This window comes from Prinia subflava, chromosome 1 (assembly GCF_021018805.1).
Source record: "Prinia subflava isolate CZ2003 ecotype Zambia chromosome 1, Cam_Psub_1.2, whole genome shotgun sequence".
Classification (NCBI taxonomy): Eukaryota; Metazoa; Chordata; class Aves; order Passeriformes; family Cisticolidae; genus Prinia; species Prinia subflava.
Window position 1 is genome coordinate 61827254 of NC_086247.1, and position 16525 is coordinate 61843778.

General features: G+C 37.7%; 1 protein-coding gene across 5 annotated transcripts in view; it reads left to right on the plus strand.

Annotated features, from left to right (window-relative positions):
- Window positions 1-16525, plus strand: part of LOC134551067 (dynein axonemal heavy chain 5-like) — a 152061-nt gene that overhangs the window by 92836 nt on the left and 42700 nt on the right. For all 5 annotated transcript variants that reach the window (XM_063398183.1, XM_063398171.1, XM_063398174.1 and 2 more), the window contains 6 exons: window positions 520-687; window positions 7664-7882; window positions 10353-10529; window positions 13899-14093; window positions 15338-15493; window positions 15766-15948. In XM_063398183.1, coding sequence (XP_063254253.1) covers window positions 520-687; window positions 7664-7882; window positions 10353-10529; window positions 13899-14093; window positions 15338-15493; window positions 15766-15948 — 1098 coding nt within the window. The remainder of the gene's footprint in view (window positions 1-519; window positions 688-7663; window positions 7883-10352; window positions 10530-13898; window positions 14094-15337; window positions 15494-15765; window positions 15949-16525) is intronic.

Below are 16525 nucleotides of genomic sequence, written 5' to 3' on the forward strand. Positions count from 1 at the left end.
TTCCTTTAGCTGTGTTCACATCAGTGCCTGTCTGACTCCATGGTGAGCTTGTTTATGGAACTAGAATGGAAGAAAATTATTCAGTAGTTTTCTGACTTATATTTCTATCATAACCATTTCCAAATTACATCACTAAGCATTGGTGAGGGTGTTAAAGATGGGGCAAGGACATCTGGTTGAGGGGGAAAGGGAAAAAGGTGCAGTGTTGTAGCAGCAATAACTTAGAACAGCTAAATTGTCATGGAGCTATGAGCACTAATAACGTCTGTAAATCCTATGCATCAAATAGGGATATTAAATGCCAGCTCAAGTCAATCTGTTGCAATGGAAGTAGGAGTTATTTTCAGGAGTTCACAAAAAACTACTAATCTGTCCTTTACAAGAGTGAAAGGCAACAGTGTTGCTTTGTTAATTTATTCTGCAAGAAGTGATACCCCATGGTTTTAAAAATAAAAATGCTTCTGTGAAGCAGACCTTATTCAAAACCCCATTTTAATTTTTTTTCTTTCTATTGACTAGGACTCAATTACAGAAGAAACTGTAGAGCTTTTAGAGCCTTATTTGGACATGGAGGATTATAATCTTGAGACTGCTAAAAAAGTGTGTGGAAATGTAGCAGGTCTTTGCTCATGGACACAAGCAATGGCTTACTTCTACGGTATTAATAAAGAAGTTCTTCCTCTTAAGGTATTTTGTACTGATAATTTTATTTTCTGAGAGATGAATATAGTCAAGTGGAAAAAAGAATTGTTTTGGCTAAAAAAGAGATTCTTGCTTCTTCACACCCAGTTGTTAAGACAACCACACGGGGATTTAATATGCCCTGGCAACTTTTACCCTAACACACAACTACACACGCTACAAGTTGTTACTTGTGTGGACACAGTAAGTATTCAGTTGGCTCTTTATAGAGCCTGTCTAGCTGTACTTGAGAGATTGTGATACCCTCTCTGCCCTCAGAGTGGGTGCCAGGCACTGTGGCTTCAAGAAAACTCTTCGGTCCTACTTGCCTGGGAAGGAACCTACTCATTGTGGTCATGATAGCATCTGGGAGAGGAGAGATCAGTCTTGGCACAGAATCATTCTTTAAGGAATTTAGCTGGAATTCATCTCCTCCAAAAAATTTTGGAGTTTCAGACTACTACGTGCAAGTATACATAGTAATGAAGAAAGTAGTTATGAGGAGGAGAATTCTGTTGAAACATTGAACTGAAGGAGAAAGGGATCCGCCACTGTTGTGTGCATTCCTACAGATAGCTTTATTGTCTTGGAAATGCTCCATTTATGAGCATATTGAAAAAAGGGACTTTGCATATTTATATAATGATTTATAGTCATTGCTCCTACAGTCAGTTTTATGGTTCCTTTCTGAAGAAATACATCCAATCCATTATGCTTCCACTTCACTCGTGTTTGGTTTCTTATTGAATAAGTCACCGTGTCAATGGTACAGTCAAAACTCTCAGCATAATCTTTTCATATACCTAGACAGATCTGATTCAAATATGTTAAAAGCATTTTTTAAATTCAAGTAACTCAAGAGAATGCTGTATTTTTGTGATATGTAGTTTTTTTCCCTTTCAAATGGATGTTCACTAATGAAAAGAGAATTTGAAATGTTGCTATTGAGAGCTATAAAAGGGAGAAAGACCTGGGGGAAACAGTGGCTTTATATGCAAATGCAACCCTGAAAGTGTAAAACCTGCTCTTGTAGTTTTTATTTGAATATATATGATTTAAGATTACATATAAATTTAGCTCTGTGTTCAAGTACTTGCATTCTTGTCACACTGTAGCTGATAAAAAATGAAACACGTATATTGGCAAAGTGGTGCCTATTGTCAGGTACAGCAACAGTCACAAATATTTTAAAAACTGAAGATGACAAAGGGAGGGAGGGAGAGAGGGAGGGAGGGAGGAAGTGTCTGAAGTATGCAGAAGATATTGCAGGAAGCAGTGGAGTGATGCTAAGAAAATAATTGAAAATAAATGTACAATTAAACTGCAAAAAGTGCCAGCCCGGGCTAATCCATCCAGTGCTAAAAGCAGGTTTACTGAATGAATTAATCAAGCTGCTTTATCCTAACTGCTGTTCTAGGATATAAATCCCCTTCATCACCTGCAAAATGGATTCAATATATTTTTAAATTGCATCTTAAGTGAGAGTCCTTGCCTCATTTATCCTAAATATGACAACCTGTGAAAACTAATTAATAGTGACTTACATTTTAGCAAATACAGTGTGCAAAAATCACCTAATTCCTAGGAATGGATACTGGCATTCTTTAGATAAGTGACCTGCAGCCCAAGGGTCATTAGTTAGACTTTCCTGTAAACTTTCAGCATGAGGATGAGCTGTTCCTCCCCAGATTGCTATATAGTAAACCAGCCTGCTGCACTAACCTGGGAGTTTTGAAGCACCATCTGCTCCTCATCCACTATAAAAGCAGAGTGGAGAAGCCCTGACTTTTGCTGTGATACTGTCAGCCTCCAATTAAAATACTGTGTATAGGAGTGTAATTTTCCTTAGGGATGTCTCCAGTGACTTTAATTGAGTTCTCCTTAGGCTGTTATGGTGATCAAGGGAAGTTTGTGTACAGTTTATAAATTCTGTTTGATACTGAGGATCCTCCCTGTCAAACTCAGTTTTTAAGTATGAGACTTTATTGCCTTTTCTACTTGCATTGGTCTCCATGCTGAACTAAAAACCACAGCGGACAGTGGAAGGAAATCTTGTATCTGAAGAAGAGGTAATACTCAAGGAGTGTTGAGATTTGATAGTTGTCCATTTAAATAAGCATGTCCTTGACAAGGTGATGCCCACTGGGCAGGAAAACAAGCATGCAAATCTGAATTCAAGGCCCACAATAACTGTGGAAGGAAAGCATGTACTTTGGGGGGTGAAGGGGAGGTTTAGATCACCTAACGAAACAGAATCAGGTCAGGACATGTAACTGAACCGAAAACATGGAAAGTCTTTCAATAGTTAATACAGACTGTGGAAAGCAGATAAGAGATATGATTTCTGTGCCTTTCAAGGGTTGTTCTAACCCCACAGAATGGTCACTGATAGCAAAGACAGTGACGCCAAGATTTTATTAATGTCTCTCTGCATTGATCTGTTTGCATGTGTACATACGTATATATGTGTGTATATGTGCATGTGTGTATGTATTTTTTTAAAATTTGTATTGGTGAGGTACAAACAGTGTTTTTAGAAAGTCTGCAAAACTTGTGTATGTCTTTGCATGTTTTTACAATCTTTCCCTAAGCAGTGATGGATACAAGTATATAATGATATTGAGTCTTTGGGAAAGTTGATCCCAAAACAACAGAGAGTCTATGGGAAAAGTCTGCAGTAATCTGGGACAGGGGCAGTTCTGAGACTGCATTTCCATGAAGAGTTTTCAGCCAGATGCCATGTGCCCAGAACCGTTCTGAAGCAAAAGGCAAAGATGAGCCTTTAGCACATCCCTTGAAGTTCAGGAGCAGAGTGACAGAGTCCAGGTTCAAGAAGCCTTCTGTCCTAATCCAGCAGCAGTGAATTGTCACTATAAGAACAGTGGACTTTGGAAGCTGAGATTTATTAACAAAAGGCATGCTAGGAAAGCTCCAGATCATCCTTACCTGTAGTGAACTCTATAGTTTTGGATGCTTTTTTTTTTTTTCCTAATGGGATTCTCCTAGTAACATTTCCTGAAATTACTGAGCAGCAGTTGCTCTTCAGAGTGATTACAGGTTGATCTGGACATTCCATTCAAGAGCAGGAATAATATTAAATGGTACAAGGCGTCTTTTTGTTGGAGAAGTAATTTTTATTGAACTGCTTCCTTGGATCAAGGTCAGATATACTCGGTACTTTGCAAAATTGAGTTTTTCAATGAATGACTGAGAAACTTTATGTCTATGTCAATGCTAATAAATTAAATAGTAGTACTAGTGAATTTTTTTAGGCACTGGAAAGTGATCATTTACACTGGTAAATTAGAATGTTAGAATGATCCCTAGTGTGGACTTGGTCTTGGCTAAACAGCTTTTTTCAGTAGTCTCTGGGCACCTTTCTAGTGTGATCCAAGAACCTTCCCACATGGCTGTCAGCATGCAGTCATACTGTTTTTGAGACTGGGAGAGCTTAATGTGAGATTTTTTGTTCTGGTTAACCTCAGTGCCAGAGAAAGGTCCTGGGCATGTTTCATTTAAGAGTATAGCTGTGACTGTAATTATGTTTATTTGTTCTGGTTTTGTGTGGAATACAAAAATGTTAAGAAGGACAGGATCATCTCACCTGGTATAAAGTCCTCTCTGAGGGCAGCTCAGAAGAAGGCAAAACAGCTGCTTAACTCTTTTAAGTTGCGGCCCCTGCTGGCACAGATGCTATCTCCGTACCCGCCCCGCGCAGACAGATGCAGAGAGCAGGTAGCAGCATTGACTAGAAGAGGTGATGACAGGATTGTCAGCCTGGTTCCCCACAATGCCAAAGGCAAGGAACGGCTGAGGCTGCTGTTCTCACAGGAGCCCAGGCATGTTGCAGTGTAGCACCACTTCTCCAGGAACGCAGATCAGTGTGTGGACCTCACGTCTTAAATCCTCATGATTCATCCGCATAAAATCCCTTTATTCAGGCTTTCACACTGCATCCAGCTGGAACAAATTGTGTATCCTTGCCTTGCTGCGTGATTCTGAGGGATGAAATGAGGGGTGTGAGGCTTGTTCACAGAGCAATGCCACTAAAATTAGAAAGGCCACAGTGGTTCTTAGTGGTTGGGAAACATGTTTCCTTCCTGCCTATTATTGGCTGGAAATGTTTGTATGGAGCTGATTGCAGCTGTAATAGTCTTCTTGTGCAGAAGATTCTCTTTGGCAGCAAAACTTGCCTCCTGCTCTCGTGGCAGAGCTCTCTACAGGAGGCTGCCAGCCAACCTGTCGCTGATGTCAATACAAAAGCCGTGTTTGTACCCATGAAATTTTGAAAACTCTAGTTTGGGGAAAAAAACCCCAACAAAACAGGAAGAAAGCAAATAGTGATGATTTCAGAGGGTGATCTGAAACAAGTAGTCTTCCTGCCTTTGGAAATCACGTAGGTTGGTCATCCTGGTATATTGGCTGTCAGTCTTGTTCAGCCAACCAGTGTTCATAACATATGATCAAGTAGCCTATAAATCAAACTTATATTATAATGTCTTATAATTTGTTATGATTACTCTAAAATTGGCCGAAAATTCTGGTTAAATTATCTGTAAAATAGTTTCTTATTATAGGTCATCTTCCAGAAAATCCGTAAAGTCTTGTGTAAATAATTTTAGAGATTTTTTTTCAGGTTAGTATACAACATACTTTTTTTTATTCATCTCTGAAATACCTTTTTGTTGTTCCTACATCTTCAAAGCTGATAGCCTTTTAAGAGTTTTTAAGAATGGGAAGTCTGTTTTATCAATCTTTTTACACTTTTCTGGTAGTTTACTGCTGCACAGAGACCCACTTTTCATATTTACAAGGCATCATTGCTGACATGTATTGGGAGTTCACATGCCCATCCTTTTCCATTGTAGTTCACATCCTGCTGTGATAAATCTCAAGGTGTTATATGAAACCACACAGCCAGGTGTAAGTTCTCTGTTGTTCCAGCTGTTCTGCCAAGGCTCTTCTTCGCAACCCTCCAAGGATCTTGCTTTTGTGTAACCTCAGTGTTTGTCAGCTGGGACTGAAACAATATGTCATGGTATTGTTTGACTCCCATTTTTAGCCCTCAGAGAATTCAAGGGTATGAGGATGCTCTGCAGTGGGGAAGGAGACAGGGAGAGGTAGAAGAGGGTTGGTGCAGGGCTCCTTTTGGATCTCGGTGAGAAACACCTGACAACAGATGGCTAAATGAGGTATCTGTTTTAATAAGACAGAATAATAAGAGGCATTTAAGATAGTTTGAATGGCCAAAAGAGAAAGTTTTCTCTTCATGAACTGGATCTGTTCTGCTCAGGATACCATGGGCAAAGCTATCCTTGGCTCTCTCTGTGCTGCATGAATGTGAGGTGTCCAGCATTTGAAAGGATGTAAAGTTTACTCACTGTTTGTCTTTTTCTTATGAATCTCTTTCAGGCAGTTGTCTCATTAAGCCATTTGTTGTCAGGCCTTTCTTATTCAGATGCACAAGGAACCCTGCACTATCTCTCTCTCTTTTGTATCTCACCCTTTCCCCTGGTGCAGGGCACAGTAACACTACATCACCTCCAAAAAACTCCTTTGCTGTTGGAGCTTTGCCCAATGGTCCAAGATTCACTAACACATAACAGCAGTTGTTCTGAAATCTGCTTATCTGGGTTTAATCAAGACTGCTCACTGATTGAGCAGTGTTTATTTCTAGGTGATACTCTTTAATGTGTTTTTTTGATAAACAGTGAGGAAAAAATATTTCAGCATGCTTACAAGATGGAAATTTTGTGAGCAGCCATTTTACTGGTTCATCTGATTTCCAAAATATTTTTTTATCTCTAGGATCTGTCAGCATAGCAGGTGGCTACAGTAGATGAAACTTTACTGACAGTGCTATTCTCTAGCATGTACTCTGTACAAATACCTGGATTTGTAAAATACATGGACACAGGCACATGTGATTTACCTGTACCCCATACACATGTATGCATCATACATGGACATAGATATTAGCAACCTACTTCATTGATTAGTACATATATGCTTCTCTAATTCCCTGCTCACAAACCACTCTTTTGAAATAAACCAGACCCCAGCCCATGGTTATGCTGTTAACTAGGAGTTACCCCTTAAGAGAGATGCCTTCTACTGCTACTCTTCTGGTGTGGGGTAATGCTAGTGTCAAGTTTCATACTCAAAACAGGTTTATAGATTCTTGGTTTCAATCTTCGTAACTGTTATAGAAGAAAAAAACAGAAATAAGATACATGATATTTAAACAAGCTTTTAAAAATATTCAGAGTAAATGGAAGCAACCTTTATCTGTAAGTGTGAATTTCATAAGAAATTTGTCAGGCTCTAATCCTTTGCAAATGTATATGGAAATACATTCTGAATTCACAGAATATTTTTTTCAACCCTGTTAGGAATATAAAAGTTAAGAGGCCACATTTAAATGACTGGTAAGTCATCATGCAAATTTATAGAGAGAAGTGAAAAAAGTCTCTAGAGCTTTACTTTCCAGAGGAGCAAAAAATGCATTTGTTATATTTTTGTTGTAGAAGTAATTGATGGAAAAAGAGAACAGAAGAGCAGTTTTTGATATAAAGTTTATTATTTTATAATCAATGAAGAAATTATTAAAGAAGAAATATATTAAATTTCTTTTGTGCTGAGAATATATTACAGGAAGCATATATTTATAAGGCATTGTATATGTTGCCTCATATGTCTTGTAAACAGCTATTTCAAATTGTATTGTGATTTAAAACCATTGGTCATTGTGTGAGCAATAGACAGTTCTGAAAATATTATTTAAACATCTTAACATTGCCTTGAATAACTTTAATGCTATGCTTCTGTTCCAGAAGTAAAAAGAAAAAAAGCTTCTGTCATCTTAAAACATGTATTATTTTTAAAAGTACCCAACACAGTACAGTATGTGCCATTAAATTAATGTAATTTGCTTCTGCCAAAAACTAGGTATTAACTACTCTTTAACCTTAAATATCTGTAGGCAAATTTAGCTTTGCAAGAAGGAAGACTTGCAGCTGCCCAAATGGAACTCAATAGTGCACAAAATCAGCTGGACGAGAAGCAGAAGGAGCTGGATGAAGTTCAAGCCATGTATGATGCTGCTATGAAAGAGAAGCAGGCCTTGCTCGATGATGCTGAGGCGTGCAGAAGGAAGATGAACAATGCCACAGCTCTGATTGAAGGACTAGGGGGAGAAAAGGTAAGAAAAGGTATCAGCACACATGTGTAGGTCCCAGCACACAGCAGGTGTGCGGTTTTGAGAATGCTCCGCAATGATCGTAGCAGTGCTCAACAAACTCAAGGCGTGGTGACATCTAACATGACACTTTTTTTAGTTATACGTGTGGTTGTTTTCCTTGAAGTTAACATATCTAACAAAGTAAAGCAATTTCTTGTATTAATTCTTCTGTATGCAGATTTATGTTATATCATATGACTCGTATTAGGATAAAGTTGAGATTTAAAGCCAAGGAGCCAAATTCCTTTTAGCTTTAGTAAGAAGAGGAATTAGGCTTAACCTAAATAATTGCCCTAAAATATTTATAAGGAGGATTACTCTCTTTTTCTCACCAAGTATACAAGAATACAAATTTGAAGCTTGACTGATTTCCTGAATTATAATTGAAGCTTGGATTTTTACTGGAGCCTTTTACAGAATTATGGGCTAATTGTTATCCTCTGCGCTGAGCTTGAAATTTACCTTTCCTATGCAGATCTTTCTGGCTTGAGCCTGAAGATTTTCAGAGGAAGCAGGATACTCTTTTTTCCCCTCTTATTATTTGCTTTGTTAATTCCTTCATTGATTTCACACAAAGTCAAAATTAATGAGAGTTTTACTTCAGCCATTTTGTCTTGCAAGGCCAGGACCTCAGCATTTCTTTTCATAGCTACCCTTCAAATTACATCAGTCAAAAATCTTGGATGCTTTATCATATTTTTTCTAAATTTAAGAGCAATAAAAAATAGGAAATTATAATGCCTTATTGTGGGTTCTCTGAAGCCTTGTGCTATAGGGTCTTGTAAGAGCTGTTATTCCACTCTACTTTTGAAAATTCAGACCAAAGAAGTGAAAAACTCTGTATGATACTTGGAGTACTGGGAAAAACTGACACTGGGTTAAATGTGTGTTTTCTGGACTTGAAACATGTAGGTCCTGATCCAGATTGCATGCAGAGTGATTGTAAAAGAACAGCAATCTGGAAAGATAGGAATAAGCAAAAAATATTGGTTTATTATTTTTAATTTTTAAATATAATAATGCTTATAAAATTGCAGAACCACAGAATAATTGAGATTGGAAGGGACCTCTGGAGATCAACTAACCCAAAACACACATCCCTCCTTCCCCTCTACTCAAGGCTCAGAACATTCTTTTGTTGAATTTTGAATACCTTCAAGGATCCACAACTTCTCTTCGTAACCTATTTCTGTTTTTGATCACTCTTACTGAAATAAAGGGTCTTTTTGTGTGTTAAATTAGAATTTCTTATATTTCAATTTGTGTCCATTGCCCCTTGTTGTTTCACAGAGTACCAGTGAAAAGAGTCTGGCATCTTTACACCTCCCCATCATGTATTTGTACACATAGATACATGTGTACGAATTCCCCCTGCACTCTCTGTATTCAAGGCTAAACAATTTCAGCCAAGGCTGCCCCTAAAGTGCCTTCCCCTCATTAAATCTTCACTTGAGTGTGCTGAGAGCTTTTGTCAATGCCTTCCTTAAAACCGCAGGGATTGCTTGTGTCTTTCTGTGTTGTCCCTTCAGATATTGCCTTGCTGAAGTTCCCCATGTAGACCAAGGCCTGTGGATGCAAGGTTTCTTCCCCCATCTGAAGGAGCCCTCATCTAGTGCTTGTTGATTACGTTGTCTGTGACAGACACACACATCTCCCATGTTGATCTTCCCTCTGATGCTAGCCCATAAACTCCCAGCTGGCATACTGTCCATCCTCGAGTCTCCCATGCCAAACACATGCATTACACTGCTCCCTCACATGAAAAAAAACCCTCTTCTCACCTTCCCGACCTGTCCCTCCTAACACAGAGGACAAGCCCATAGACAACTGATGCAGCTCTCCAGTTGTGGATGTCTTTCTACTATGTTCCCATGACCCCCATCATATCATGACGCTGCAACCACGTGCAGAATCCTCTTTTGTTCTCCATGCTATGCACATTCATGTAGAAACACTTCAGGGAGGTGCCCAGCTGTGATAATTAATGTCCTATAAGCAGTTTGAAAGCTGTCTCCACCATTATGTCAAGTGAACCCTTCTTCATTTATGTGGGTATCCTTAGGGTGGTCCTCCATTTTGTTTGTTTTGTTGATCACAAGGTCCCTACAGTTTATCTCACCCCACACATTTTGTTTGTCCTCCACTTCCTCACGTGACTATTGGTCCTCCTCTGCCTGCCACTTCATTCCTCCTTCAAAGCTATTCTTACCCGTTCGACCAGCTTGCTCACAAAGATGCTTTTTTTCCACTTGGTCAGGTGGTTGCCATCACTTCCAAGCATACTTCTGCTTCTGGAAAAAATGATTTAAAGAAAAAATACTCCTGTTTTGAAGAAAAATTATTGAACAGACAGAGAAAAAATTTTAAGTTAGATGTTTGTGTTAATTTTGTGTCTGCTTAAGCTAACTTCTTTTTAATATTTTACATACAGCTTCGTTGGACAGCAAGCAGCAAAAACTTTCAAAATCAAATTATTAATTTGGTGGGGAATGTTCTTCTGGCCACCGGATTTCTCTCTTACTCTGGACCTTTTAATCAGGAGTACAGGAATTTGCTACTCCAATTGTGGAAGAAAGAGATGGACAATAGCAAGATTCCATACAGTAAAGTAAGTGTTCATGTTTTGCTCTGACCTTATTCTTTGCCTTGCTGAGAAATTATATGTGGAGCATTTTGTTCCAGAAAAGTACATAATTGGAAGATTATATACAGGCTGTCACATTCAATCAAATTTTTAATAAATAAAAAATCTGAAGAGTAGACAACTGAACTTCTAAACCAATATGTTTTAAATTCCTCTTTATGCTGTCAGGCATTTCACAGTTGGTATGTAGGACAATGCTCTTGCAAATCTGAGAGAGAAATGCTGTCTGAAGTCAGCTGCCCTGGGCAAAATTGCATAATACAGGAAACAAAGTAAAATTTATCAGCTTAGAATACATTTACCTTTTCATAAGACGAATCATCACCTTTGCACTTTTGCATGTTATCAGTATATACCCTCCTGTCATACCCTCTGCTGTGTACCCACAAGATTTAATTTAGTTTAATTTGAAGTGTCTTGTAGAAATTATTGATTTAAACAAACCCTTCATTTTTCAAGGCTTGATTTGCAGCACTTTGGCAGTTCAGCTTGCTCCAGTGTAGCTTTTTAATCCCTGCACCGTTGTCACCAGGGAGGCTGTTCCAGCCAGGCTGACGTTGCAGTCCCTCACTAGCCTGTGTCTGTGCAGACAGTGCAATGGAGCTACAGTGCCATCATTCAGTTTCTGTTTCTTGCCACTTCATATTCTACCTTCATTAAGATGAGCAGCCTGCATGCTGAGACTATGACACAGGGGAGTATCCCTTGCATGAATCTTGTCCTTTACTTTTACCATTATCTGCCTCGGGAGTGCCAACCTGGCAGATGTTCTGGTGCAGAGGCTTTGCTCATGGCCAGCAGCAGCATTACTCCTATTCCATGGCTTTTAGGAGGTCTGTCTAATATTCTTCCCTATACCTGGAAGACATATTCATGCTGAAGGCAGAATTTAGGCCATAGTAATCAAAACTGTCTTACTGAGTAATCTATGTTGTCTTCCACTTGGTTTTGTGAGTACCTATGTACCTTTTCTTCAGCAGTAAAGGCTGGAGAAATAGTTTAGGGACTCTCTCTTCCTCTCAGCACAGGAGTTGAAGCATTAAGCTCAAAACTGTTCCTGTTCTCAGATGTCAAAAATTTTGACAGGGCAGTTGCTGCTGAAAAATGCTGTGAGCTACTGAGCAACCTGCATACAGCTGTATTGTTGTGAAACAGCTAAAGGTAGATCTGCATCTTCTTTTCAGGTTATTTGGGATTTGGCACTTAAAACCTCTATTAAGGAGACCTCTTTTCGGTACAGAGTTTGTTCTCTTTATAGAAGTTACTTATGAATATCTTTTCTATTATTTTTTATGTTAGGTTAGCATAATTCTTGTAATGCTGATTAACCTTGACCTGACAGAGTGAAACTTGCAATCCAGCCCAATTTATGCTGTGACTTAAAAGATGAATGACTCTGACCCACCCAGTAGAGCTCTCTGAAATCTGCTGATGATAAAAAATATGTAAGGCCAAGGTGGATTTATTAATAAAGTACCAAGAGCAGTGCAGTTTCAGGCAAGATTCTTAACCAGTGTGGCATGGGAGTTATCCTACATACACTCATCCCAGGGAGGCTGTTTCTCAAATTCAGTGTACAAAATGTTCTTAAAAGCTACTTACCTTGGGGAATATCTGTCAAATTTCTCGCCATTTAAGGATAAGAAACTGGATGTATAATGTCCTTAGAAAGCAATACATAAAGAGCTAAAATTCTGCTTCCATGAAGCTGTTCTGACCACATTGCTATTTGGCTGCGTCCTTGAAAATTTGAGGAGTAGTTTCTTATAATTTCTGTGTTGCTTCCCCTTCCCCCACGCCCACCAATATGTCTTGGTTGGATGGGGAATACCATAGTTAACGAGTTTCAAAATGCATTTACCATTCTGTTTAGACAGTTGCCACTAAAGACAGAATTTTGTTTTCCATCATAGTGTATTAAAGAGTGTTTTGATTTTTCCCAGGTAATTAAGTACTCACAAAAGGCAGCATATGGATACTTTCTTGATACTTCACACCAGAGGAAAGAAAGCAGCTTTCAGTTCAAGCAAAAGGCTTGACATCTGCCTTACTTTGTCACAGACTAAGAGACCATGGATGTATGAGTCATTTAGGCATAACAATTTAGAAAGATCTGTTTAAAGTTAGCCACCTATCTGCTTAGTTAGGCATTTAAATTAGCTGAGTTTCAGAGAGGGTGACTGATGCTTCTTGCTCTAAGTAAGAAAAAATTCAAAGCTGTTTAGATCCTACTCATCTGCTTAAGGAGTTACATATGGTTTTAGGTTCCAATTGCTGAAAATTTTGCCTATTAAATGCTTTTCTGTCCATTGCACAGATGAAACTTGATTCCTAAAATTTCTCTGTTTTCTGAGAATGGTTTGTGTTGCTTCATTGTGAGCCTTCAATACTTTTAGCAGTAAAAAAATCAAAGGGGTAAAAAAGCCTTGGCATCTTGCAACCACTGGTATCATTAAGTCTCATGATTGTATCACAACTCTCACAGTATTTGAAGTTTTGCTTTAGGCTTCAGATGCTGAATTCTGTGATTTTTGCAAGATTTACAGGCTTTTACTTTCTTTCATGTCTTTTTTTCAAATATGTTTTTAGAGAAAGCCTAAAAGTAGGAATTGTTGAATGAAAAATGTAAGGAGCAAATAAAAAAAAATCCTTCAATTTTATTATTTTTAAAATTCTCAATCCTTGCTAAGGTCCTTTTCTAAATTGGGGAGCTTGGTTTGCTATTTTCAGCACTGTTTTCTTCACATACACCTTTTTGAGAGGCCAGTCACTTTTCGTAGTGAGTAAAAGAAAGCAAGTTTGTTGACAAGTTCAAATCAGACTTTAGGAGGAAATGTGAACTGTGAAGGGTTTTAACTTAGCAGCAGTAACCTTTCATGATAATTCATGGTTACTGATCCATAGCACATCTCCACTTTCTTCTCTTAATCTCCTGCAGCCATCCTGTACCTGGAAGGCAATTTCCAGCAGGTGGAAGCTCTTGTGAGCAAGATGACCCTTCCACTTGAGCTGGCAGGAAAAGAGTTAGCCATTAAAAATGGCAAAAAAAAAATCAGTTTGTCATTAGATATTGAACTGGCTTCAGAGTTTTTCTGACACTCTCTGATGGAGATCAAAGCCTCAACAGAATTCACTCAACTGCAGTGATTGAACCGCTTAAAGAAAAGAAATAGTAAGCAATAACTAACAAATGCACTCTATCATGCATTCTGATCAGAATAAGAAGAAAAATCATCCAGGAGATGTTTTAGTATAGCTCCTGTAACTTGTACTAATTTTGTATTAACATGTTTTCTACTTGTACTAATTTTGTAATTGCATATTTTCTATTAGAACTTGAACCTTACTGGTATGCTTGTTGACAATGCTACAGTGGGTGAATGGAACCTCCAGGGTCTTCCAAATGATGACCTTTCAATTCAAAATGGCATTATTGTCACAAAAGCATCTAGATATCCTTTGCTGATTGATCCACAAAGTCAAGGAAAGATCTGGATCAAAAATAAGGAAAAGAATAATGGACTTCAGGTAAATAGTTAATTTACAACTTTTAAGAAATGTTTATGTCATTTGTGTTGTCGTCATACTTTGGCCATGTGTAATCTAAATTTGATGTTTATTGGTATACAGTTATGCAAAAACTAAAACAAGACTGACACAGAACCTGTATCCTATATCAGGGTATCAATAACAGGGCAAAGAGCTTGGAATATGTTAGGGCATATCTATTTTTATGATGAATCTTTTATTTGTTTGCCACAGTAAAAGTGAAACAAAGAGGAAAGTAAGAGGTTGTATCTCATTCTCCACCTTCCTGGAGACTTGCATCTCTGCTCTGAATCTGAGTTCTTACCAGTAAGTCCAGGAGGAACAGAGTTATGTCAAGGTTCTAAATATACAAGTGCTTAAATTATGGCTTGCATCTGGGATATGGTAATTTGCAATGGTCTTGTTAGTGTTATATTGTTGGTCACCCAGACACTAGCTTTATCCCTTAGCTGAATTTGAAATAATAATGTAGGCAACATGCTGTTTTGGTGGATACACTTATGCCTACATTATAACAAACAAAAAGTGCAGAGTGATGGAACAGAGTATTAATTTGTAAATAATATACTGGTTTAATTCTGTGTAATGTGCCTATAGATATTTTAATTATATCTTTTTCAAAGAGCTTTGCCTGCAAGACAAGGATTTATTTTAAAAATGTGTCTATCCTATTTTTTTTTCCTGGTAAAAAGAACCACTTGAAAACCATGAGTGCAGAGATGCCTGGAAAGGCTATTCAATTATCATCTTAAAAAATTATGTTAAATATATTAAATTTAAATAAATGAAAAGGATTCTGTGTTTTACTTTTAACAATTTTAAGAGTGGTAGAACTGAAATGGAAAATGAGAGTCTGATGTCAGATCTGGCACTCTATGTAACACTGGTTCCCTTTCTCAACTCCATAAATATTTCCCTACTTCACATTAGTGTTCTAAGCATAAATCTATTTTTAGGAGATATTAAGATATTACAATGATTAGATAGATATGCAGATAAATAAGTAGATAAGTAACAATAAAGAAATACGATCTCCCATCCTCCTAAGCTTAAAGCAGAACTTCCATTCGTGTCAGCAGAGGCAAGTTTTGGTCCCTAAAATGCATAAAATCCATTTGCATAGATATCCCAGGATGAGTATAATTTTTTTAAGCTGCAATAGATTTTATGCTGTTTTCTGTGTGCTTTCAAATGTATGCTGTGTTGTGACTCAATCTTCCTAGGTTACAGCTATGAACCACAAGTTCTTCAGAAGTCATATAGAAGACTGCTTGTCCCTTGGCCGACCTCTGTTAATTGAGGACATTGGAGAGGAACTTGATCCTGCTCTAGATAACATCTTGGAAAAAAATTTCATAAAATTTGGTTCAGCATACAAAGTAAGATGAATTGTAGACATGAAATTAGAACCCAATAAGGACAGATGTCGGGTAGTCTGAATACTGATATGATTTGTACCTTTAAAACAGTTAGAAAATGAGTAGTGAACTCATGGAGTTGTTTGAGCAGCATTTTTACCCTTAATCAGAAAGTTTAAAAAGTGTAAATGAAAATACAAAAAAAAAGAGTTCCTAGATTTTTTTTCATCGGATAAAATAACAGTTTTTCTAAATTCAGCTTCTGAAAACTGAGAAATGTTTTTTATTTTCAGGTGAAAGTAGGTGACAAAGAAGTAGATCTGACAAAGGGGTTTACCCTCTATATGACAACAAAGGTGGCTAATCCTGTTTACACTCCAGAAATTAGTGCAAGAACAACTGTGATTGACTTTACAGTTACTATGAAAGGGCTGGAAGATCAGCTCCTTGGCCGTGTCATCCTCACAGAAAAGCAGGTATCAAGTCTTGCAGTATTTGAATAGAGGGAAGGCTTGTTCAGTATCTGCACCAGGAGTGCATACATATTCAATGGCTTGGCTGAAATCAAATGCAAGAACAAAAATGTGAATGGAAGTTTAAAGGTTGTGCATTTGCTGAAATACAATGTGGAGCTGTTTTTTAATTGAAAGGGGGAATCTAAACATTTATTTTAAGATCTGGCCTTGGAAAGAGAAGAAAGAAAATTATTCATTAAAAATACATCACAGGCATACACATGACATACATAAACCAAATTTATTCCTTCATATATGGAAAGGGCTTCTTGTTCAGTCAGAAATCTCTTTTATTTCTGAATTCCTTTTTAAAGTTAATTTGAATTACATGAAAAAATGCTTATGAACTTGAACTACTTTTGCCAGCCAGGCTCTAGTGTGCAAGGAGATAAAAGATTCTTAGGGAGCCCTGAACACTGACTTGACTCTGTTCTTACTAAAATTTGCATTGATTATGTGGAAGTTAATATAAGGAAGAAAATCCTCTCTCAGGTGAGAGAAAAAAATTGAAGTTTGCATTAGCAGAGCTGCTACTTTC